This window comes from Lates calcarifer, linkage group LG2, assembly GCF_001640805.2.
Source record: "Lates calcarifer isolate ASB-BC8 linkage group LG2, TLL_Latcal_v3, whole genome shotgun sequence".
NCBI lineage: Eukaryota > Metazoa > Chordata > Actinopteri > Centropomidae > Lates > Lates calcarifer.
In genome coordinates this window covers 4,373,390-4,401,115 of record NC_066834.1, presented here as the reverse complement: position 1 = coordinate 4,401,115, position 27,726 = coordinate 4,373,390, and the positions used below count along the sequence as shown (strand labels likewise).

Genomic DNA, 27,726 nt, shown 5'->3' with positions numbered 1-27,726 from the left:
ACATAAGCAGGTTATTTTTGTGCCTAAACCATACCAGAGTAAGTGTCTTGATCATACTCATTAGTGTGTACTAATTAATGGTGGTGTTTTCAAAACAAGGGTAAAAGTCTACAGCTATGATAGCAGCCCTGTCTGGCTGTCCTTAGGCAAAGCAATGAATACTAATGTGAGCTAACAAGCTGATAGTTAGCAGGTATGAAGTATAACATGTATTATGTTTGCCATCTTAGTTTACCCTCTTAGCATGGTAACATTTGCCAATTGGCACTAAACACAAAGGGTGAGGAAAAGGTTATTAGTTTTGCAAGAATCTGGTAGTATTGGGTAAGAGTGATGACAGATGCCAGATGACAAGTCAGGGGATTGTCCTGCCATCAAAACATTAAACGCAAAACCACAAATATCAAACTTGGTGGTGGTACTAGAGGAGCGAGCAATCCATCTGAAAGTTTTTGAGAAATTTCAGTCTGGACCAAAGTGGTGGACCAACCAACCAGACACTGACATGGTAAACGTGTAATACATCCTGAGCTGAGCCACAATACAACAATGTAACTACAGTCAGTTCCTAGTGCAGCAATTTAAAATGTTCAGATTTAGTTGTGGGGTTGTAGCTGACATTAAAAATGTTTAATTAAGCATCACAGCGTCTGTGTGCTGTCATCAGATTTATGATTTTTTAAACAAGTCACAATGACGTAAAACAATACACTACATGTACGCTATCTATGTACAAATAATGAGTCTCAGAATTTTGAGCGTAGATGCTTCCTCTGGTCAGTGCTATAGATGGATGATGAAAAAGTCCTTTCTGACTCTGACTGTGAAGATAATCTTTTCTTTGAAGTAGAAAGAGCAGGTCATTCATTTGCAGTGATGAATCAGCACCACAGAAAGACAGATTTTGATGTAAACACTGTAGGGCTCTACAATTAATATACATTATACAGTATCATTCAGTAAATTAAGATTCAGTTGTACGGGGGAATAGTCTAGTAGACTCACTTACATTAAGAATCACAGACAAAGCAAAATACTCCAAGACAATCATAAATCAAAGCACAAATAAAAACGGACTAAGTTGTTTTTTATGCTCAAAAAGGCAGTGTTTAAATCAGTTCTACTATTTGTATTTACAGTAAGTTTTGGCCGCATGAAGCAAAGTAAGCTCTTGCATAAGTCAGCTATAGGACTCCTTATAGTAAACCCACCATAACAGACCTCTTTCAGCTTTAAATTGCTTAGCAGTAAGCTGGAAAATGAAGTGGATTAGACAGTCTGTAAATGCTTGTATCTCCCTCAGTTCTGATCTGAGATGCAGATGACAGACTGGGTTGTTAGAGACACATTAACACAAATCATCCAAAAACAGACCGAGACTGAAACATGCAACAAATGGATTTCAGAGGAAAACACTGTTGACTAAATACATAAGGAGTAATGATGGCTGAGAGCTTTACAGTCATTCATAAACTTCAATGCTCAGTGGTAATCACAGTCATGTTTACCAAACCGTGCTCCATGTTTCTGTGCCGCCTGAAGCCATTCAGTGTTTTTTTGTAATCAAACTAGCTGATCTCAGACAAACCCTGCCACTGAACTGCAACTTTTGACCTTTTCTTTGCTCACACAATGTGTGTGGAAGTCGGCCCGAGACACTGATTACGTAATTAGCTGCTGCCTTAGTGAATCAGACCTTAATCACATAGAGAATGTGTGAGTAAACAGAACAAAGGGCACAAATTGTGCCCTGTGATTTTACACACATAAATCTCCCCTGCTATCACTTGAAGGAGCAATTACGTATTACTGTTACCACCATATGTATGTATGTATGTTGACCTTGTACAGCAGCTAAGTGCTGCAGAATGGCATCATAATAATGTCTACAGACATATTCAAGACGTGATTAAAAAGACATGATTAAAATTGTCAGAAACCCTGCTCGACAAAATCCTTCATTTTCTCCTTTTGAATAATAATTAGTATATTATAAGTTGACAGGTTCAGAGAATTTACTTTAGCCCGTCTATGACCGTGTGTGGAATCCAAAACATTCATGCACATCAAGCAAAAAGAAGACAGCATACTCTGGCTACAGCTGGTGCACATGCTTACCTCAGCAAACACTGGGGGAAAAGCAAGGAAACGCCCTGGATTATTTGCTAGGTCATGACAGGGTCACACCTATGGGCAAATTATTCAAAGTCTCCAATCAACCTGAACTGCATGTCTTTGAATGGTGCTGAAAATCTGAAGGAAACTCAAAGAGAAAATGCTAAATTCAAACGGGAGGAATAACGGCAGAGATTCAGACTCACAACTGAACCACCATTCTACTAATCTACATTATTTTAGACAAAGTAAGAAACGGAGGAAGACATTATACATTTTTGACCTGAACATCTTACAGGTCAGTTGCAGGCCAGAGAGAAAGCCAAATAATTCAACCAAAGTAAATCAACAGCCATGTCACAAACAAGCAATCAATATCAACTTTGAATAATGTAAAGAAGTGGAGCTCTATGGGCAGGTTGATTAAAACAGCACAAGACAGATGACTTGGTGAAAGTAAGAGGAGCAATGGAAGGCTTACACTGTGTTGCATTGTCCTCCAGACAACCCTCTGGGAGCAGCAGAGAAATGAAGAAGAAAGAGATTTAATTGGACATCGGAGAAATAGAGAGAGAGCGAGAGAGAGAGAGCGAGAGAGAGAGAGCGAGAGAGAGAGAGAGAGAGAGAGAGAGAGAGAGAGAGTAGGAGCAAAAGAATGTCTATTAGTTAGTGAAGCAAAAAAAGTTAAATGATAAATGGTACCTCAGACCACTTCATTCACAATGAATTCTGTGACTGTGAAATCAGTTAAAAATCTGCTGCTTTTAAATCTGATCAATGTCAAGATCGGGGTCTGCATACAAACAGCAGCATTACGTGGAGAATTAGTCTGAAGTGGTCTGATAACAGTAGTTATTTCATTCAATGCAATCAACTCAGCTTAGCAAAATACACAGAGTCACTTAATGCTTTTCTGTCCAGCACATATATATTTCAGTATGGACCTAACTGCCTTCATACATTTACACTGAGGAATGCAGATACAGAGTAAAATGGGTGCGATGTGATCAAGTGAGTAAGAAGTCTTAGTCTGAACAACACAACTGACTTTTCTTAGAAGAATTTTTTCTCATGGCCCGAGAGCGTGTAAGGATGAATTATTAAAGACACCGAAACATGTGGAGTTTCTCTAAATGTGCTTTTGCCTTTTTAGTAATTTTTTCCTTTCACACCCTTTTGATGTGTACATTATGAAGCAAAGAAGGAGGTTTGGTTAGATTTTTCAAACGAGTCCTGTATGAAAAGATATGCTGAATTCAAGATTAACGTTTTAAAAAGGTCTGGCTTTGAAGTGCAATTTAACATGTTTATTTCTTAACAATTACAGTTGGAATTTTGGGAGAACAGACTACTTATAAAGACAGACACTGTACACTGTGCGGCCTTTAATCTACTTCTCTGCTCCTGCGTATTTTGCTTTTTAATCCTGTCAAACAACTTATACAGCACAGGATTATCCACTGTACCTTTTATTTAAAAGGACCAGATTTTATTTATTAAATGGATTTGCCAGTTGTCCAAGGATTACATAAAGAAGCATTTGTTAAATGGATTGGCCAATGGATAAATTGACAACATAAAAAATATGGTTTAATATTATCCAATCCATGTGAAAACAATAATGTCCTTCAACATAACACATTCAAATTATAGAAAGGTTTGCCAAGACAACTGTGTTTTATTAGGAATGATTAAAAATGCAAACTGTCTGTCATACTGTCTATAAGTCATTATCTCAGCATATACAAAGAAGTTTGCTTTAATTTCCAGTCAATTAAATGAATGATAATGATAATAATAATGCTGGGCTCTCATGAACACCTGGAGACACCACAGTAGCAAACGTTCTGTAGCAACAGGGGGAAAGATGCACACTTATGAGCATATTGTGGGTATAACATCTTGTCAGTTTGAGGGCTTCTGTGCTGTCCTATTCTTGAGTTTGACATAGACAGCCTCTTGCACAATGTGTTTCAGTGGCTTTGGGGCGGTGCAGTCGATCTTTTTATAGCCACAATTAATGTCTTAGGGTTTTTCATCATCTGGACATTTGGCGGGTGAGTGCTGAATAGTTTTAGCCTCTGCAAGACTGTCTAAACATACTACAAATTCTGGAGCAGGTGATTTTTCTGATAGGATCATTTTCTAAGGACACTCAATTCTAATGGTTTCTAAGCCATGATAGACACTACATCCTAAATAATATGTTTGGGAAGGATTTTTTTTCAGTACTGAAGGGGTGGAATTCACACAGAACATGAGCTAGCTCTCTCTTCATATACATGGTTTTACCATGATACTTTTCATGGAATCTTTGAGGGCCTCAATTTTTTTCTGGCCATTGGACTTGAGCCTTGGTAAGTTGACCTTAAGCTCAGCATGCTGCCACCAGGGCTGCCTTGACCAATGACACTAAAAATACTCTCAACACATTTCTCTACAGAAGATATGTTTAGTTGTATGGAGCGAGAAAGGAAGAATGTTCAGAGTTATGTGCTGGTAGAATTCAGACTATAATAAATCATCAAGCAATGACTACTTCGGCCTTAATTAGGCTTCAGAGTGAAAGCCCAACAATTAGAGTTATTTTACAAAAGCACTGGTTGTCGCATACAAATGATCTGACCCAAGATCTGTTCAGTCATCTCACTCTAAGAATCTTTCTTGGGACTTTTATGTCTATTTTTAATTCTAATTAATATTTCACTTTTTTGTGTCATTTTACACTATAAATACAAATTAAAAGGGCTTCTACAGTTTGAATCAGATCATCTGATGATAGTCAACAGCACTGATCTTCTTATCTTGTCTTATTTCTGCACATACCAGTCTATCCAGGCTTGTTCCAGCTGCAGTAGTTGGCCTCTCTTCAGGGGTGTAGGGTCTGAAGCGAGCACTGAACACATCTGAGATGCCACGTGCAGACCTTCCTATTCCTGATGGCTTTGGTTGGCCACACCCTTGAAAAACCTACAAGCGAGATATAATTATCAGAGAGATGGAAGTAAGCATAAGGAAATGTGACAGAAGATACAGACTGCTCACTGAAAAGTGTTTAGACACTATTTTGAAGAAATTGCCAGGTTTCGGAACATTAACACATTATTTCTTATCATTATGAGACGTGAATTTCTCATTGCAGTGCTGAATAGTTAGAAACCAGGTTATCAGCAGTCTGAAGCTGAATGAACTCAGCACTGAGCCAGGGCTAAGTCTATTCTTTGTAGAATATACATCCATTCTCATCCCCCAAAAGTTGTAGTTTGCCTACACCACTGACATTTTTCCCTTGAAAAGCCTCTGTCAATTTGCTCACAGCACCAATTCTGATCTGTGATTTGAGACAGAAAAGTATACAGAGCCAGCCTGGAACAAATGCTGTCTATCAGTGCCCAAGTCTCCTTTTATGGGAAGTGTCTTACTGGTGGCAAAAAAAAAAAAAAAAAAAAAAAAGAATTAATCTTTGATATGTTGTTGCTCACTTGCAATTGGAAGCCAACAATATGATACTGTCAAATGCATTTGACTAGCAATTCTAGGTCAAAATTATTTTTGGCCCAAACTGCAACCAATTTATTACAAAAATAAAAGACAAATGAGCTCTTAGTTTATGTATGTATATAACGGCGTAAGTAACAAATGAATTTATTTGTGCCCAATAACATTTTCTGCTCAATAGCCCCATGCCACTGAATTTCAACCATGAAAAATTTTGAACTTTATTTATCTAATATAAGACTGCTTAGTGATACTGAAATAATTGTATATCAGAAAAACACAGTTATTAACATACATACGTACAAACTGAAGTTTTGTTGTTAAAGTGAGACAAAAATAGAAATACAGATCTATTATTATTTGAACCTTACATTAATCAGTGTGTAGTTCACTGAGGTTCATTGAGAGAATAGATTGTTTTCAGATGGCTTGGTCTCTACAGGCTCTTAGGGCCCAAACAACAGACCTCCAAACAGCACAGCTCATTAGCATTCCTCTCTGGCCTGACTGCTGTCCCCTGGCTCAGTATGTGATGGAGCACTCTAATGTGCTACATGGCTGTCATGACAAGAGGCTGTCTTTTCTCTAATATTTATCACTTCTTCACAATGATTACAATTCCAGTATCCTTTACATCACACAAGTCACGCTGATCTTCAACAGGTCTGTGCTGCAGGAGTGAAGGTACACTGCAATGTAACCTGACACATTATGGAAAGTGCAGGACTACATATGGTTAAAATGTGAATGTGGGGAAAAGATTGTAATCTCAGAGCAATCTGTCACCCAACCACCACCTTGCAGGGAATGGAGCGTCAAGTGCATAGACAATGGGTAAAGTTTTAAATTACACTCCTCCTGATGTGGAAAAGAATGTGACATCTAATTCACACCGACCTTTGTAACGCTGGCATGATGATACCCCAGAATACGTCAAAGGATCAGAATTAAACACTGAACTGAAAAGCCAGCCTTTTGAAAAGAAAAACTATTCTGTGTGTGATAATGTCCTGAATGTGCTGTTTCAAATTTAAAACTATTCCAAAGACTGAACAGTAATTTGAACTCTAAAGAGGCTCAAGAGGAAATGAATAACTTCTCGTGCATGTTAATTGTCTCCTCCAAATACCTTTACATACTAAAAGAGTTTACAGAAAGAAAAAAAAAATTGATTTAGAAACATGTAGGCAGTGTTTTTATGATTTTACGCTTTGATTAAGGTTATGGATAGATTGCCATTTTGGTTAAATATTGAAAAAGTGAACACATCCTGTCTCAAATGAAATACATTTTCAGTAAAAGTTTGTTGATATGTTATATATGATCATTTTGTGACAGACAGATTCATGCAAATCAGTAGTATATAAACACAATTTTTAGGAGACAGGATTGTGTATTGAAGCCTGTCACATACATCGCATTTAGTGTAATGTGTGGTAGTATTTTCTCCCACATCATGGTTATCAGATGGATAAAAACTGTTGCAACTATTAGTTTATGTATGCACTGTTTTCATTATAAAGACTGTTAGAAACAAATCATATTAAAGCACAACAAACAAAAGCTAGTTCAGGATACAGTACCTTGGCTGACACTTGCATGCTGTTGTCCTGCATGGTCATGATAGCCTCAGAGATCTTGATGTCGATTGGCTCTATAACCGCTTCAATGTTGAAGGGTCCCTCAAGTCTGTCTGCCACCAGTAACATAGCATCTGTCATAACACAGAGGACACATGTCAAAGCAGGGATATTACACACATGCACACAGAAGTTTTACCAATACACACATCAACATGTTCACATCATCTTTGAGCATTGACAGAACTCATTGCAAAACCCTCAGGGTGCTGGGCTTTATCATGTGTCTGGTCCAACTAAGAGTTCAAAGAATGGTGCCTTCTCCAAATGTGTTCACTGCCAGTAATTACAAACACAAAACAAACCTGCCAGCACCTTCATCTAAACACAGAAACACACACACACACTTCACATAGTGTAAGACAGAGATAGGGAGATGGGGAACTGCTTGTAAGAGGATGTACAACACCAAGTAGAAATTAAATTTCAATGTCCTAAGCTTACAAATAGCTTATACATAAAACAAATCATTGATTTGCATATGCTAATCGCTCCTCATAGACTGAGAATGACAAGACTTCTGATTTATTCATCTATTTGCATTCGTATTCCTAAATTGTGAAAGTATATTAATATATTCATAAATGCATGTCTATGTCTCATGCTAGCGATTACTTTTTAATTACATCTCAGACATTTAGTGTTATTTTTTCTGACAACTATGAATTTTATAGGACACCAAAAACACGCAAATACTTATCATGTCTTTAGAAACATCAACATTTCTCTATAATGAACAGGTACAATAAAAAAAAACAACACAAAAAACAAAACACAGGGACCATGACCTTATTACTCTGGATGAGTATTGGCATAAATCAATACCTAAAACAGATTACCCACCCAACTGCCACTTTTAATTTTCATTAAAACAATGTGATATTAATATGTTCATACAGAGGGATGGTGCTATTGATCGTGTCAGAGTGGGAGAAGTCAGCGGTGAAAATAATGTGTTTGACATTTTCATTACACTCCATCCTGTCTCTCAGAAAAGTAATTAAAAGTCGACCAAGTCTTGTTTGAGGGGTTAGCACTGGTTAAGTGGGAGGGCAGTGATATCAAGAAGACTTCTATCTCTGTGCGCTGGCATTCGCAGGGTTGTGGACCAATCAGGAAAAGCCTACCTGCCCCTGGGGTGGTGTTCCCTACAAAAGGAAAGTACTATTACTCATCTGCTATGTCTTAAGCAGTAGGAGAGAGGCAGTGAAAATCATTAGATCATAAGTGATCATAGCTACAGTTTTGATGTGGAGTGATCACTGGCCTCCAGTGCAGCTCTATAGGTTTATGGGGCAAAGCCTAGAGACTATATACTCTGCTGTGACAAGGGCAGATAGATTCTGACTCTGATTCTTGATGCTGATGAAGAAATAAAAATAAGTACTTAAAAATGGAGATGCTCCATATCCCAATTTCTTTGGTTTTGGCCTTAATACTTCCATCTCCACCCTGCTCAACCCACTGGGTTCCTATTAAAGATGGATTCAATAGTTTTTAGAAAATGCTATTCAAACAGGAGTAAACAGTGTAGTGCTTTTGTTGGGGCATTTTTTGTTGTCTATTTCTTCAACAAAATCAGGGCAAGAAGTCCTCATGCAGAGCTGACAAAATAGGTCATTTGTCAGTGCCATCCATAATAACATGACTCATGAGTGTTTCCTGATCGGTCACCCTGTGGTGCAGGTATGATCATGTTTAGAAAACTAAAACTGTTTGGTAAAAGGTTGCTACAGTGGTTAAAGGAGACCAATACTATCTGACTGCTGGTGGTGGATGGAGCACAAACCCTTGTCCTAAGTTTCCAAGTACTGCAGTACTGCAGTGCCTGCTACACAAAACTTCTACTGAGAATGTTTTAGAGTAATATTGTGTATTGCAGCCTTGTGTGGAAACTTTAACTTGTTTAGTAGAAAAAACTTAAGAGCCTTGTAAAATTGACAAATAAGATCATTGGGGTAAGTGAGGTATAGCTCTCACAATTACAGTGTAACAAGCCAGCACCGAGGAAAGCCAATACCATTCAAGACTGTCCCGACCAGCCCTTGCAGAATGAGTTTGAGCTCCTGCCCTCAGGACGGCATTTCAGAATGCCCGTCATGAGACCTAAGGAACATAAAGTCTCCCTCCTTTCAGTGGCTATTGACAGGGCAGGTTATTAAGCTCAGCCGCTTGACTGAGGAGAGTGATTTAGAGGACAAGTGAGCATAGAAGAGAGAGCACTAGCCTAGCTGAAGAGAGGTGAATTAAAAGCATGAAGATTAATACGCAAACCTGGCATTGCCAATTAAGTTGTAATAATATCCAGCAGCCCTGTCTTAGCCCAACAGAACTGTGCAACAGCTACACTGCAACCAAAAGAGGTATGAATAGTATATCTAAATATATGTCTATTGTGTTTAAGTTGACATGTAGTAAACACAGATACCGTTGCCAAAAAACTGGACAAAGGTTTTTGTTATTGACAAGAAACTAGAAGAGAGTAAAAACAAAACAAAACAAACAAACAAAAAAAAAGTTTTGGCTCTAAGCTGGTGGACAGACCCTGGGCGTATGATCAGTTGGTGAGATTTTGGTTGTGATTTGAATCTGGATTAGACCAGATCAAACGATTATTGTCTTTCAGACAGGACTTCCAAGTGTTAACATGTATTAATTTCACATTTCCAAACCCAGAGGACTGATGATGACAATCAAATCTAAGCTGAGAGACAAATTTACAAGTTCAGCTATAACTTTGTAAACTGAACAAATGTCCAACAGGGCTTATGAAATTGATTCAAACAGAACTAATACATTTGTATGAAAGAGAACCAATTTTAGTGATCCATTTACTTTTCATTCTGCAGATTTCTAACAGAAGTAGAATAACATTTTGAAAAATGCGAGTTAAATGCAAAGATTTTCCAGGTTAAAAGTTAAGTTTACTTTCATTACTCAGTGTGAGTATCTTTCAGGTCTACTGAACCTGTTGAGTGCATTTCCTTCCTCATGAAACTTAAATTATGAATTGTTTACTTTACTTTACCTTTGCAGACGTATTGTTGCATTTTCGTGTGTTACCAACACCAACTGTCAATAACTGGAACAGTGAAACCAAAAGAAGAATGTATATTGCGCCACTAATGTACACAAAAATGCTATTCCATTGTTACTGGTCAAAAGCTTTTATAACATTGTACAGTAAATGATAAAGTTCTATTTAGACTTGCCAAATTATCTGCAAACATATATGCAGCTTTCTCCCAGGTCATACCCAGTGTGTCAGACACCACTGGTCAGATTTTAACCAAAACTGGAAGAATGCTGCACCTAGGCACTGGGGTTTCATTTACGTCCCCTATGCCGATGCGGTAATTAATGGATAAAATTGGGTTTTTATTTACTACACCTACAACATCAATCTAATTTTGAAGAAAGACAAGTGGGTATCATCTGTGGTTTAAGATGTGTTGTTCTTATAAAAAGCAGTTCAAGAAAACAGAAAGACCTCTGTATAAAACAGAAACTAAAAATGCTGAATATCAAGTGACTCTCCCTGAATCGGTCAATTGCCAAATCCAAACCCAAGTCCTCCCCTCAACCTCACCACAAAACATGGCAGCCTGTTGGCATAATCTCACTATGTTCTCCATTACTAACTTATGTTTTCCCCTTTCAAATAAACATGTCCATGTGTCAGGTTGTATATGTTGTAAGCCAGGCCTGTGCTGTTACTGTGTGTTGAGTGAATAGAGCTACAGACGCACTCCCCTCCTGTCTGTTAGTGACCATGTCTTTGAAGAGCACTCCTGTTTGTTTACTCTGGAGCCTCAAATTGGGCGTGATGCTTGGTTAGATTTCCATCAGGAGCTGGCTGGAGGTCATTGCAGGGGGCCAACCCGAGTCCTGTGAAGTCTTCAGCTGCCTATGTTTAGCAGAGTACTGCTCTAATGCTACCGCAGAAAAAGCCTCAGTGGAATTCAGTGAAAGTAGAGGGGAAATTGACTGCAATTCTGTTACTCATTCCATGAAAGACTCAAAGACCTAAATGATATCCTCAGCTGAGTTCTGACAACCTATTTTTCATATAGCTTAATGAATATTTGATGGATTGTGAGTATGAGTCAGCCATATGAACTGCTACGAGGAAGGGATACTTCTACATGCTTAAATAACTTCTGAAATTATGTCACATATGAGAACACTTTTTAAAAATGATGGGCTGTTGATGAAAGCATCTTAAAGTTTAATCTGCTCTAACCATAAATCATTAGGGGGTAAAGAAAATGACATACTATAGCACACAGACTCTGCTGTTTCAGTCTTGCACAGTGTTAAGCTCATACCATCTTTGCTTTACTACTTAATTTAGTCACCACTTTGTAGTCACAAGTGTCTACAAAGCTAGCTGGTTAGCATGTTAACTTCAGTAGAAGAAAAGAAGTGATAGACTAGAAGCGAAACACTGCAATTGCTCTCCACCGCTGGAGACATGTCTTGGTGAGTAAAGGATTGAAGCTTGATGCTGAGTGTTTCTTTTAAACTGGTAAGTTAACAGCTGTTAATGCTTACATTGGTTATGTAGTGACAGCGAAACTTACAAAAAGCTCCCAAAAAAAGCTTAAGTCCAAAGAGTTAACTGTCACAAGAGACCAGGATCAAAACTTTATTTAAAAGGGTTCAAGTGGCAATTTTATTCTGGGCACATAATTTTCAAACCTGCAGACAGTAAAGGCAATGCTTGTTTTTAAAATTTGCTTGTGAATGTTCTGGCTTTTATTCAGTTCAGATTGGATTTGTCTGTCTGTATACTGACTGCCAGATTTGGATAATCAACAAACATTTCAAAAAAAGATTTAGAAATATGTGATTTACATAAAAATGTTTTTGGTACTTGGAGCACTGCCCACTAGTTGACTTCAAAATTCCTCTGAATGCTGGGTTTGCAAGGGTATACACACAGAGAGACCAGTATTTCAAAGGTTTTTACATTTCTATTTCCACTTTTTATCTTTTCCAGATCTTGAGCCTGTAAGATTTACTTTTTTTTCTATTATATTACTTTTAACTATTACCACTACCCTGACTCGCTTTTCTGTTTCCCTCCTTTAGCTGACATGAATCTCAATGGATATATATTTGTTTTGGCATCAGTTTCATGTAATGATGAACTAATGCATTTGCGTTGTATATTAACAAATAAACAGTCGATTTGTACAACAGTTCATCTATCCATCTATGCACTGTCTGACACAGTGGGTTGTATTGGCATGGTTGTTTACTGCTAGCTACATGGTGCCAACTTTTTTCCTTCCTTCAGGCTGTATGGCTGCATGCTTGGCTATTTTCTGATGGAAAACTCTTGTGTTTTTTTTTTCCTCCCCTCTCACCCAGAGAGATTTGGAGGGACTCCAACAAACTACCTGCAGAGTGTCGTGGGACACATGGCAATCATTCATGTGTGAATCTGTGACAAGCCAACAACTTCTATGTGAAGATTTTGAGAAACAAATAAAGAGCATTCTTAATTATTAAAAGCATTTTTAATTTCATGACTGTTTTATAAACTTTCCTGAGTGTTTATTTCTGTGGGTATCTGATCTCAGTGGTATGTCAAATTAACTGCTTTTACTTTTGGTCACTGCCTAGTCAATACAATTTTGATGTGGTGAGCACTGCTGGAGTGTTCAATAAATACACCCACCATGAGATCAATTTCTGTCACATAATACTAGATTCATCCTGAGCAGGTGCCTATAAAATCAGTTATAATCTATGTGCTCTCCCGTTTCTTGCCCATTGCAGAGAAACTACCATAGATTAAAATAATGACAAGAATAACGCACGACAAAAAGTGCATCGATGCCCTCTTTCACTTCATTTAGAATTTTCCTGACATGTACTGATCTGGGTACACTGCTGATATCCTTGAGATATGATTTTGTAAACAAAATTTTTAAAGGATAGATTGGGTGAAATCTCTACTGAGATTTACCCAGGTTAATCTAACGACCAAAAAAATCTATATGACTGGGAGTTAATAATTCACTTCTTGCTCAGTGGCTGTCCCTAGGATCACTCTCACATTTCAGAGGTGGAAAATCTTGGACTGTTTCACAGCAGATAAGCCCGACTGGCCCGAGTGAAATGAAACACATGAGAAAGAAAAATCTTACTGGGCTCTGCATGACTGATCTGGAGTTAATGGGAGGACCAGTGTGTCAAGTCTTGTGCAAATTCAGAGTACAGGAATGGTCCAGTCAGGCTTAGAGTGTGTTCAAAATCATCTTGTGTGACCTAGTTTTAAGGATTTAAAGACATATCATTCTCCCAGTTATGTGAACTGGTAGCTCCTATGCTGCTTATGGTTTGTCAATCTCTTTAACGGCAAAGTATAATGTATGAGATTACGAGTTTATTTTCAAAGTGAATTAAAGCAGTGACTCTCTTAAAATCAAATACATTTTGAAATCACTCAAACTATATATTTTCACTGAGCTTTAGCAACAGTTTGTTACTGCAGTAATTGCACCTCCAGTGTTGATATGGATTAATGGGCGGATCATTCTGTTGTATTGGAAATGATGACCATAATGGCAGGAGAACTGCCACCCAGTGCCCACAAATACAAGTGTGCCCACTGATTTAGGGTTGCAGTGATGAAAATGGAAAGAATAACTTTCACCATGTGCCAGTGCAAACTGGAGAAAATGTCTGCATACAAACACTATGTATCCAACAACAGAAGTTGATGATACCCTGCATAAATTGCCACTGACAACTGATTACTCCATTGCCAATAGAGTTGTTTTTCCCACATGCTGGAAATTGCATTTATTGTGACAAATGTTTTACTGTCTATGAATAACATATTTTTCTCTTAACTCTTCCCACAACTAGTTGTCATAAATGTCATGAAGACATTAGAATCTGCTTGTACTAATAATGGCATAAAAATGTTTAAGAGATTTACAGGATAACACATTCGATATTTCATTTTATTAATCAACAAAATTGCTTAGAGGGTAATTCCATTTCTAACAAGTGTTTTCTGTATGCAAACCATGCTATTGTGGTGGGTGACACAATGCACATGAAATAACAAAAAACAACTGCAACTGCGTCATCGATCTGGAGAGTAGCCCCATGTCAGGGAGATACCACTGCGTCACTGCACATGTATCAGGGACACTGTTGCTTGTTTACATGCTCTGCAAGTTTGACAAGGCTTTGTTCAGTGAGCAGATGTGTCACCTAAATACAAAAGTATGGCTCTTTGATGTGTTGCTGCTGTCGCTTTTCCATTTATCATGGAATGCTTTTTTCCTTTTAGATGATACCAGTTGAAACTACCGTAAGAACACTGAAACTGAGAAAAAAAATCCAGATGATAATGGCAAAATATAAACAAGAAAAAAAAAAAAACTTTGGTTCTGCTGCATTGATTTTGATCTTATGTTCTAAACAGTCCATCCTGTGTTAAACAATGTAACAGAAATCTAATGCTAAATTGGTGGAGTACTCCTGTTTGGGAGAACTGCAGATGGTTTTAAAACAATACATGTCCTAAAAGTACCTTACAGAGACTAACTGGGGTAAAGCCATGGATTAATTTTTGTCCCAGCAGACCTCGGAGCTCCCTGACCTTTCTTTGAAGGGCTCGGTCTCAGTAGATAAAAACACAAACATGCAATGAGAGATTACAAACACATTATGTTTCTGCAAATGTATTCTACAGTACTGATTATTATTGTGTTTTACTTTAAGTAGCACAGTATGAAATTATGTTTATATATTAAGTACAGAGAATGGATATTACTCCTAATCAGCTTGTTCCCATCAATCATTGTTCCATCAGGTTTGTTATTGTATCAATATCCTTCACAAGATACAACTTAAATTCTTCAACTTTGTTAAACTAACATTTTAAAACACATCCAAAGTTACTGTACGCTCATGTTCATGTTGAAGAGAGGCTCACTGTTTGAGTAACAAGCGTGAAACAAACCTCACCATATCAGTCATGAACACTGCCAAAACTAGTCTGCTATAAGACATCAGAGTCAGTTTCCTGTAACACTTTTCCCCCCAGTTTGCAGCTGCAAGACATGAGTCCATTGCAAAAGATTCACTAATTTGCCAACATATCTGTCTGTCTTTGGGGAGTCTCTGCAGGAACTCTCTCACGCACTTAACAGCTGAAGACCGAAGCTCAAAAACAGCACTAACAAATACTTGTTGATAGAGCTTTTTTCAGTTTTATTGGCTTTAGGCTATGTCTTTAGGCTATTACTTTAGCTCACTCTAAGTCTCAAATACCATGTCTGTTGGACTCACATATGAACTCTCATGTCTTACATTAACACTTTTCTCTACTGCCTCTGCTGCCTAACTGTTTATTTTTTCCTATGTTGCCTCTCGGCTCTTTATTTTGTTCATTACACTTTGCATGCTGCTTTGAAAAATGGTTACCAGTAAGGTTAAAGGAACTGGCTTTCTTGCAAAGGGTTACATGAGATCAATGCGACCACTTTCATGTCTGTCTCTTAAATATGAAGCAGCCAATTAGCTTAGCTTTGCAGAAAAGATGGGAAACAGGGAGAGACAGCTAACATGGCTCTGTCCCGTAAACATAGAAATGATAATTTTTTTGTACAGATTAAACAAACAGGATGTAATGTGTTAGTTTAAGAGATGCTTGTCGGGAGACAGCGTCAAGCTAGCTGTTTCCCCCTGCTTTCAGCCTTAATGCTAAGCTAACAGTCTGGTCACTGTAGCTTCATATTTACTGTACAGACAAGAAAGTGGTATCAATCTTCTCGTCCCTTAGCAAGAAAATTAATGAGTACATTTCCCAAACTGGATAAAATACAGCAAGAACAACATTCAGTGTGCATATGTGTGGAGGCAATAAAACCACTAAATAAAACATAGCTGGCCATCAGCTCTGGTAACTCATAGTATCACATATAGGATATGTTGCTCGTATATAAAGTGTAGCTGCATAAGCATTCCTGCCACATGTACAGAAAAGCAGCATTTTGCAGATTGTGTACAGCCAGTGGCAATTAGAAAGAAAAGATACTGGTTCTTGATGATGCTGAGGATATGGAGATCACTTCCACTAAGCTAAGTGAGTCATCCAGCATTCAACACTGTGACAGGCAGAAACCCACAAGCTTGCTTGTTTGTTCCTGTCATGTCTGTTACTGAGACCATCACGCTTAATACTCAGTCAGTTTGAGTGCCCATGTGTCTATGTGTGTGTGTACATGTATATGTGTGTGTGGGCGTGGGTGTGTTTGTTTGTGTCTGTTAAACGTCTCAGGTTTAACTTAAAGATGCAGTATTTTTATGTCATACTTGAGGAATCCACTGAATAACTCTTCAATTAAAGCATGTGGATGTTGAGTGACACTGTAGGGTTTTTACAGTAAGAAAGGTAAACGATTTACATACATGAAGGCTACACTGTGGAGGAAACCAGGCTGTGAGCTTAGTTTCTGCCAAGCTATCTATATCATTCAAAGTAAAGCACTGACAGAGTGTTCATCCTCATAATCTCACAGTCATCACAGAAAGTCCTTCTTGGAGGACAGAAAAAATGTTGGCTTGAATTCTCATGAACTGGTGGGTTGTGGGGAGGTCCAGTTACACTGGGACACAATCCATGCAATTAAAAAGGAATGAGCAAATAAAATCAATGAGGATTGCTTACACTGTGGTGTCAAAGGACTCAACAGAGGACAACTCCAGCCTATATCTTAATTAGGAGAAATAATGCATACACAGGCACAGCCGAGAGCATGTGGTAAGGGAATACAATGGAACAAACCACCTCTCATTTAAAGCTAGAAGGAGTTCATTACTTTTACTATAAATCAATTAAAATAGAACTGACCATTCTCTAAGTCCCACCCCCCCTTAGTTACTATTGCTACGCCTGTCAGTCATTTCATTTTTGCAAGGCAAACTGATAACAATACTGAAATTAACACTTGAAATTCTCAGTAATTTTTGAAACAATTAATTCTTCGCTTCAGACAGAAATAGACAAATGCTGACTTCTTAGATTTTATTGGCTGAAATAAAAACTGTAACTGACTGGCTGAAGTTCATCAGCCGTAGCCAGCTAGGTAATTAAGCTAATGTTAGCTCCAGGGGTTGATTGTGTTCAAACTCAATCCCTCGTTCACTCATTCATTTCTCACTATAAAATAGGCACTAGTTACCTCAAGAGTGAACAAGGCACATGTTATATAGACTATACTATTCATTTCATTCCACTGTGGATTTTTTGAGGTATTATAGTGGATAAATGTGCACACTTGGACACTCAAATAAGATGGCGGACCGTAACTGCAGTGTACTGTATAGTAAATATAGGGTAATTCAAGTCAAATATAGAAATATATACAAGCCAGAGAGTTTTTTTCCTCCCTAGAGCAGACTGATAATGGGTACAGCCAGATCATTCTCCAGCACTGACATAGCACTGTGGAGATAGGTCTGGCTATGCGAGACTAGGTCAGTTAAAATCTGCCATTAATTTTGGCCATGTGTAGCTGAAATGATTATGTTACACTGATGTCACTTGGCAGTCAAAAATGGCATTGATCATGGTGTAAGGCTGAGTGTGAATAACAGCATGAGTCCTCGCTCTGTCCCTCTCCCTTTCTCTCTCTCTCTCTCCCTCTGCCTGTCGTTCTCTCTCTCTTTCTCTCAGAGGGTATTTTAACAAGGTGCTGACAAGAAAAATGATAATGATGTGTCTGTCATGATGCAGAGCTGGGTAAATTTGTCATGATGGCAGGTGACTGATGGTCTGGTATCATCTATTGGCCAAACCATGAATTCCTTCCCTGAACATTTGAACACACACACACACACACACACACACACAAGCGCACACACATACACACACTTAAAAGTCAGGATGCCTAAAATCACTCAACACAGGTACAAGCAGGTAAATCACATCCTTCCTCAGGTTTATGCTCATTGTTCACTGACAGTTTGTCTTCTTTGCAGCCTGGAAGGCATGAAGTCATTACAGTAACCTTAACAAACTGTAAACAACTGTACTGTGACGGTAACTTTGAAATGTATGGCCTGGATGCTGTAATCATTCTTCTTATTTTTTCTGCATGGTGATGTGTAGGCTACATCAAAATATTCACCAAGGTCATAATTGTTTCAATGTTACACAGATTTCAGGAATAAACACAGCAGTGGCATATTTGTGCTTGGAAAAGCCACAGTGTGATACTGACATCTTAATATCCAAACTGCTTGTGTTCATATGTATATATTAAAATCATCAGTGGCCATTAATTTGTTGGATTGCCTAGAATTTACTTTCAGTCTCAGGCTGGTAAATCTTCTCGACTTGTTTGGTGTTACATTGTGTCTCATAAATTCCTCTGGCTCTCCGTTGTTAATGCTCTATGTTAAGTGATGTTTTAATGGCTTTGTACAGCTTTCAGAGCTCCTGAGAAGACGCTGACTTCACTGGCTTACAACTAAAATCATGTTCTGTTGTTTTTACTCATGTATTTCAGTCATCTTCAACTCTTGTCCATTTATTTACTACTTTTTAAAAGCAAAAGCCACTATGTCAGATGGATGGGGAGTAAAAAACAAGTATTGTGGTAATGACTTTAGCATGAAACAAAGAAAAAAATACAGTGTGGAGTACATTATAGAAGAAATTCACAATTCTTAACATTTATTTAAATATATGAATATGTGCAGTATGGAATATCATTGATTGAAGTTGTTGTTTTATTTTGAAAGGGGACAAGATTAAGGCAGCTGGTGTGATTGTCAATATTACAATGATTTCAATGCCTTATAATGGGCATTTCCATCATATATTTACTTTTATGCACGGATAAATGCATCTGTTACCATCAGGATATGTAGTGCATTTCATGCCAGTGTTTGCTTTAAAAAAAGAAAAGAACAGAAAAAAAGTAGACCTCCTCAGCTGTTGCAACTAGAGTTCCCTGTTTCACATTTTAAACAGAGGCAAGAGACACAATGCGTCTTCTGCTTTATTTCATCAGAAGATATTTTCTCTGGCAAAATGATGACAGATAAATCCTGATCTTCATTTTCCCAACAAAATAGAAAATCAGCAATGTGATGTGTCTTTCATGTGCTGAGAGAGAGAGAGAGAGAGAGAGAGAGAGAGAGAGAGATGATCAGGCGTGTTCCATTTATTGTTCTACACTTGCCAAAAACTGTCGTCTACAGACATGTCAGCAGCGGTAGTTGATGTCACCATGTGTTTTGTGTTTTGGGAATGAGGGAGCATGCAAAAACATTCTATAAATGTTTAAGAGGAAGCAGGAAAACAACACTGAGTTTATACAGTGCTATAGTTGTGCCCCATATTGTGATTATTAAAAACTGGCTTTAAAAATTTCTCTGGTGCACCCAACAGTTGTTTGCAGTACATTGCTGTTATGTATATATTACAGTCATAATCTTCTATTTTGTCTAAAATACTTAACTAAAATGCTTAATACTGATAATGACAATATGTTTTTTCGCTTGTCTAATGTGCTAATCAATCTAATGGTGTTACTTACAACCTGGTTAGTCCAAAATATTTTTGCTGTTAAAGAAAATCCTTCAGTGATGCCATTTCATCAAGGCTTACAAATGCTAAGATTTTATTTTTAACCATATTTCTAGAGTCGTCCGTCTTGAGCTAAAGATAAGCCAAGGACTTAAAATACACACACACACACACACACACGCACACACACACACACACACACACACACACGCACACACACACACACACACACACACATACAAACACTCACCCCATTGGCCTGGACAGGCCTCAATATTGCTCCATTAGAAAGGCTTACCTCATTTGACATATTGTGAAACTGACAATCATCCTCTAGCAATTCAACTCAGAGTGAAGAAAAATGTTTATGAGCCAACTTGTTATATTTAGTCTCTGGCTGTCGCTGTGTCAATTTTATTTTTTCCTCAGTGTAATCTCAGCTCACATTTCCATACAGTAAACCTACAAGACACTGTACATACCACTCACTGAGTTTTATATAATAGGCAGCCATTATGGTGTAACTAATAACATTAATGATTTCTTTTTCAACCATGCCAGTGAACCTGAATGAACTGTAGCAGAGCTCTGCAACCAGCTTATCTGAACTAAATGCAGGCAGTATTAATGGTATTAATTACAACTGTGCATTATTGCCCACCATGAAAATGGCCTTTAAATGTTAGAAGCATGTCTGACTATATACTATACCTCGTAACTGAATGGAGCTTTAGTGTTAACAGGTTAGCCTGTTACTTTAGGAGGGTGTTGTATTATGGGTTTTTGACAGCAGTTACCTTGCTAGACTATCTACACATCCATTAGTCCATTTTAAGTTTATCATAGTTTTCTGGTGGCTGAAGTTAAGTGTTGTACTGCAACAGCTAATACATTCTTGAAAATCAGTGAAAAGTGTTTTGCTATTTTGCAGAAATGGATCTTGACAGTTTGTCAAGAACCAAAGAATATCCTCTATTTTTAATTACCGGTAATTGACTGATGATGTTTTGTTTTCAATGATATACTATATTTTACCTGAATATAACAATACGCTAACAAACCCTCTACAGTCTGCCTTGTGTCATTCAATCTGTGTTTTATTTTAAAAGATTTCTTTCCAGAGAAAGATGTTGCAATACCCTTTTCAGTTTTGTTCAATTTTGTTCCACTAATGTAAGAATGAAGTAAGCTCAACTTAGTACATTAGGGAGGGGGAAAAAAAAAAATCATTATCTGGTTTTAGTTTTCACTTGTTATGGGACAGAGCCGACTTGGCATTCTTTCCTCTTTTTGTCTGTTTTCAATAAAAGCAGGGAACAAAAATTTTCATTTATTACATAAATGTCCCTGATTTAGATGAATCCAGAAAAATTAGGGACCATTTTCAGACCATATTTCTCTTTTCTCTCTTGCTGTGGAAGCTTAAAACTAAATAAAAGGCCTTGAGTCTCCTTTCTCCTGTGGTCTTACCAATCAATGCTATCAATAGTGACATTTAAGCATGGACAAAGTACACAGGTAAATGTCATTGAGGGTTCTTAAAGAATTGAAGGCCATGTCTTTAATCTAACCTTCTCTAATAAGTGATGATTTGAAGGGATGACAATGACAGACCGTGTGTGGGCTCAATCCATAAATTTCTATAATGCAAAGATGTGCTCCAGTGGTGAGAACTGACCTGTGATACATTTAGAAGTTGTCTCTGAAAGGCAAATCAATATTTCTTGCGAACTGCATAGTAAGCAAATCGAAGTTCTTTAGCAACAGATAATGAATACAAAATGTCAGTAGATATCAAAAAATGAGTCTTTCGTGGTGAAAATAAACATTCCTTGGGTTCTACATTTCTAATTATAATACCCTCAACAACACTGTCTTTACAAAGAAAAAAAATCCCCCAAAAAACGTCTGCACAAAAACTGGTTCAAAATTAAAAATCCACTTTTTCTACACCTCAAGGGTGTTTTTGTCTAACCGGATTCATCATTCTGTTGCAACAACAGCTTCCCCCATTACTGTCAAGCACAGCGTCCCTTTGCGGCAATAGATTTGCCTCTTCACAACCGAACAAGACACTAACTTTTTAACACATGTCATAAAGCTGTGAGACATTTCATTCAGTGCACGGGGGCCTGTGTTGATCTGAGACTTCAGACGTGCCATCGGAGAGAACAAGCGGTACGTCATCTGATGGTTTCTCGAACGACAGGCCTGTCACAAAACAGCCAAAAGCTTAGAAGTGCAGTTCACTTGACACGCAGTCTTCAGGGATGTCTCTTTAAAAAAAAAAAAAAAAAGATGCCCCATTTTTTAAAAAACTGTTAGAGTGGGTGGGAAGATGGGATTGGGGTACATAACAAATAAAGTATTGGCCTACAAAAGATCCAGAGGGAACACTCTATGTGCCTCCTTGGTATCCATTTAACAGGAGGGCTTACAGCAGCCAGCTACTTACAGCCTAACTGAAGTGCTATATTACTCACCGAGCTCAGCTGGAAACACTATAGAAAATGTGTTTGCCTAGGATCTGCTCTCCTTTATCAATCCCAAACAGCAGGGACCAAAGCTTTAAGCACTATGCCAGGGTTCCAGCAATAGCAAACAACATTTCAGACAGAAAAAAGAAGGAATGGTTGCACAAATAAGATTTCAGTTTTGTCTCTGTAAATCCTTTAAAGCTGAATCTAACACAGCACATCCTACTGAATTCCCACAGAGACTATTCAAAGACACTGCCTTGGAAAAGTAACATGCAGACTTAGAAGTACAAGCTCAAGTGTGCGAACAGACAGGCACGCACAGATTACAAAGGGAAAATGAGAAATGGGTTAAGAGTACTCAATTTGAATCAGAATCTTTTGTTTTTCTTACCGATGAAGAGGTTCCATTCAGGATCCAGGTCTGCTTGGTTCGCCAGACAGCCCCTCATCACGTTGTGGCAGTAGTTGTGACAGGGTTTCAGTCCAGGCATGCCACGACAGTATGGGCAGTACAGCATCTTGGTCAGGGCTCTGACACACGCTGGGACTACATTCACCTGCGAAGCAAAAAGATGTATTTCAGTTACCTAAAGTCAAGTCTTTTCAAACTCATTAAACCTCAGTAATTGTTGAGAGAAGTTTTTGATAAAACAGAGTAATGTTGCACAGCATGTGTATTTTCATACTTTCACAAAACATTGTGAGGTTTCCACGGAAACCACTGCAAACCACAGTCAGAGGAGATGATGCATCTATAGCAAGGGATGCAATTCCCAAGTGAAACTTCAGGGGTGGAAAGTCAGACGCATTTCAACTTTTGACATCGCCACACTCCATCACATCTTCTGAAGCTTGAAATGTGAAAAACCCACCATATAAAACTGTATGACAAGACAAGGTTTACAACTCTGTCCATCTCTATTCTTTGTGAAGGCTTTGCCTTTTGTTGTTGGGCTATGTCATTGTACCGGCTTGAGTGAAAGCGACAGGATTCTCACTTCTGCTTCCCCTCAGAGGTGGGGATGCAGAACGAAGAGTACATCTGATAATTGGCCTGTCAGCCTCTGTATTCATGCTTGACTTTAGATTTTGTCCAGCCCACACCCTTGAGACTGCTGGAGTGAGTGTGTGTGTGAGTGTGTGTGCAGGAGAGGTCAGTGGTAGTCTTAAGAACGACCAGACAGCTGAAGAGCATTTTCAACCAATCTACCCCATCGCAGAGAAGCTTAAAGAAGAAAAAGAAAAAGGACGAATTAATGTGATGCCCATTCATCAGAGCCACCCTCTACCCTTCAACCCTTGGTTTGGAGAAGTCCTCAAAAAGAAAAACCCTTTGTCAAAAAAAAAAAAAAAGAAACCTCAGGAAGAGCAACAGTTAGAATCTCTCTTCCAGACTGACATACAGTCAATGTATAAAAGTTAATGACAATTTTTACTATTTAATTTAAATTTCTTTTAACCTCAGTTGTTGATAGGCAACATTTAAAGTTGAGTTTTATTCATCTGAGAAAGATGAGATAGCCAGTACAAAGCCTAGTGATATAAATTCTGCCAAAGATAAGAGTGGGAGGAAACTGACAAAGGAAAACAACACCGGAGCACTTTTGTAGCTCCATGGCAACATCTGAGGATGTGCTGTGACACTAGATCCAGCTTCTGCCTGCTTTTAACGCTGCAGGTCGTCTTTGATTTTACTGGTACGATGACCAGACCACCTGTGTGTGCATTTGTGTGTGTGAGAAAGAGAGAGAGAGAGAGAGAGAAAAAGATGAGATAGAAAATAAGGGAGAGGGGGTGAAAAAGGGGCAGAGAAGGGGAAGACAGAGATGTACGCTATTAGTGTATTTGCCTCCGCTGCTGCTTGGCAGCCAGCAACAAGGATCAAATGAACCATCTTTGACATTTGCAATCTGCCACTGACATCACGCGATGTCTTGAAGGCCATTAAACTAGGTTGCTAGCTGTCAATTCCATGGCTGCATGTCATCTGCTCGTATGTGTTCTCGTAAATTGTTTACAGCACTCTGGGAGTGTGGTTAACATATGGGAATTTCTCATGAACAAGGCTCATTTGATTGGACACATTTCACAGCTGATGCGCAGGGAAAGTTAGGAAGCATTTATGTGTCAGGCTACTGTGGCATTATGTTGGAAACAGGAAAAATAATCTGACGCTATTAATGGAGTTTATGATTTTAAGTTTAATTTAAATTTGTGAGTTACCAAAAACAAACCAGGTTGAATAATAAATACTTTATTACACTTACACTTTAAATACCCCTATTTAGCATTTATTAGCAGTATGCAAACATTTAATAAATGCTTTATAACACACTGTGATGTTTCTGTACAAAGCTATGTAAGAATTTATTAATGTACAGTCAACAATTACATATACATGCATCATATTGTTTTTCATTATCTGCCAATACAGCAGCATCCATTTATGGGTGCCAACAGGAGGAGTAATAGTCACAAATACAATAATAAACACTTGATCTCCTTACAGCTACTTTATAGTTTGTTAAAAACCACATATTAATATTTATATGTGAATGAATCCCTCCCTAAACAGAAAGTCTTAATGTAAAGTGTTGCTAATTTCTGTATTTATAAATTATTTCTATATTTATTATTGTACTATTGGTGTCTGCTATCAGCCTGATGGACCCTTCACTGTCATTAGGCTTTAGGTAGCACATTTGCTAACGTTTAATACCTACATTTTCTCATTCACCGGCAGTGCTGGAGTGAGTACAAACAAAAAAAAAGAAAAAAGAGAAGAGCAAACAGAGAAAGAACAGGCTGTGGAGAAAGCTAAAGACGCTGCCAAAGACGCAGAGAAACAAACACCAAGGAAACAGAGAGACAGATACAGATGAAACAGACGGAGAGAAAACCGGACACTAGACAAACAGAAGGAACAGGCAGGTGCTATCGCCACGTTTGGGCTGAGAAACAGAACCAAGTACATGCCAATCACACTGTTTGTGAAATAGGCTGTTCTCTTAAGCAAATAATTTTTACTTGCAATTACACACTTGTATAATGACGTACTTCTTAAAAGGTACGGTAAGGTGTTTCATTAGCAGATTATAGAAACAACACCAATTTAAGGTTTGGGCCTCTATTTATTAATTTACTGACTTAGTTAAAGAGCTCGTAGCAGTCACCAGAGGCAGCCCACATGTAGCTATAACCTTTAGACCTCAGTCTTCACTTTACTTTCTGTATTGACAAAATAAGTATCACGCATATAAATCCACAAGTCAAATCTGACTGCTACATGCAATTCATCAGTCTACTGTAACTGAGACAGGGATGAGACAGTTTTTAGATTACACTTCCACTTCCGCCCGCACCCCCTTGCATCTCCAGCAGTCGCTCTCTCTCCCTCTCCCTCATCAATGACTCAAACCCCGCAGATTAAATATAACATTTCCCTATCAAGCTATTTGAATCATTTTATTTCACTGGCTAATTTGCATATAAATATATTTGCTATAGTGACAGAGGAAAGGAAGAGGAAGAGCTTGTCCCTTTTTGTTTTTCTCTGTTGGATCAGCCCGGCCCAGTCACCTAGGCAAAGACATTAAATCCAGTTTAAACTACAATCATAAAACAAAAACTAGCTGACAGGATGACTTTGGAATATACTCGCTTAATAAATTCACCGTTCCACTTCTATGGCCTAAATGATAGCAGCATTACAGAGGAGCCTCATGAAAATATAGTATACTGTATCGTCTATTCAACATCAGCAAAACACTGCAAATATCATTCTGTACAATTTAATAACACCATACTTCTTCTTTCAACTTGTACAATAAAGTACAGTATTTATTCATGAGGATATTAAATAATTCAAAAAAAGTTCTGGGATTAATCTGTTTCTGTCAATTCAATTAAACTTGGCCCAGTTTCTAGACAGCCTACTTAACAGACATGAAGAAAACAGTCGGATGGGAGAGATTTTCTTAACTATACTGTAGACTACACTCTTTATATCCAGTGTAGCTTTTTAGAGGCAACCAAAGAAATATATTTCATACTGCAAATAGCAAAAGTGTTCTAAGCTGCCCTTGAGCTTTGTGAGCCCTTGGAAAATTTGCAATAAAATGGTGCCTCCTAACACAATTATCTTACAGGGAATTTTACATCACTGCAGTGACTGTGCCCAGCAGTCGCATGGTGCCCTGGATGAAGGGTAATCTGATAATCTTGTTAGCACTTATTTACAGTTGAGTGGAAGGAATATTTCACAGCAGGCTGAGGGTAGGACTGACTGGGGAGCGAGATGCCTCAGATCCAGAGTAAGATTAAAACACTAACCTACTCATCTGATGTTTTTTGTGCTTTGATATCACTGCATGGAGCATGTGTGTTTGGGTTTGCAAAACTGCAATATAAAAAAAAATACTCCAGTACAAGTAGAAGTCCTGCACTGAAAAATGTCACATATGTAAAAGTACCTAAGTAAAAATTAAAAAGTACCTAAGTTGTATTATTTTATTATTATCACCTACACATTAATGCATAAGCAGCTTTTCACTGTTGTAGCTGTTTGAGGTGGAGCTAATCTTAACTCTTTCACATTTATTCTATGCTGAAGTAACATATAAGCCTTTCGTATATTTTGTATGTAAATTACTCATCTGTGAAATAACTAAAGCTGTTAGGTAAATGTAGTGAAGTAAAATGGACAGTGCTGCTCTCTGCACTGATGAGGTACCTCAAAGATCATTCTGCATTCTGTGGACTTTCACTTTTGATTCATAAGAAAATTGTACTGTAAATATTGATGTACTTTAAGCAAAATTGTAAATGTCAGACTTCTACATGTAATTAAGTATTTTTGCATTGTTGAATAAATGCTTTTACTAAGGTGAAACCTGAGTGAATGTACTTCGAGAAACGAGGGTGGTGTGAGGCATAAACAGCGGCCTAATTATTAGCCTGCTGCTTCAAAAGAGCAGTATGAAAGTGATGTAGGCTGTTCAGCCAGACTCCTGATGTGAACATTAACTTTATTGAGGATTAAAAATGTAAGATTATAAACGCAATAAGCCTGAGCAATAATAAAACCAGCCATTTCTAAATTCAGCCCATAAAAGCCACAGTCGGGAGCCATTACACACACCTGAATTCAATATCAGCAAGAAGACATATCCAAGATAACTAAATCATTTTAATAATAAGACAAGGCTCACTACTATAATGAGAGAGAACTCTAAAAGACGCTCTTAGAAGGCATCACCTTGTCTATCCGACAGGGTGTTGTCATGCACATATGGCGTGAACTCCCTTTAGGGGTAACAGAGTGGGAAGAGCACAGACGATGGAAATTGCTTTGTGCCACCAAGTAATGAAGTTGTGAGAAATGACAATGACTTTGCAAGTTACCAAGGCCAATCAAGGGGAACAC

General features: G+C 38.0%; 1 protein-coding gene across 4 annotated transcripts in view; it reads right to left on the bottom strand.

Annotated features, from left to right (window-relative positions):
- LOC108887639 (glypican-6) overlaps positions 1-27,726 on the bottom strand; it is a 125,936-nt gene that overhangs the window by 27,743 nt on the left and 70,467 nt on the right. For 3 of the 4 annotated variants that reach the window (XM_018683092.2, XM_018683095.1, XM_018683098.2), the window contains 4 exons: positions 22,693-22,858; positions 7,197-7,327; positions 4,942-5,085; positions 2,597-2,626 (listed from right to left, as the gene is read on the bottom strand). In XM_018683092.2, coding sequence (XP_018538608.1) covers positions 2,597-2,626; positions 4,942-5,085; positions 7,197-7,327; positions 22,693-22,858 — 471 coding nt within the window. The remainder of the gene's footprint in view (positions 1-2,596; positions 2,627-4,941; positions 5,086-7,196; positions 7,328-22,692; positions 22,859-27,726) is intronic. The other variant, XM_018683093.2, reaches the window with a different exon arrangement.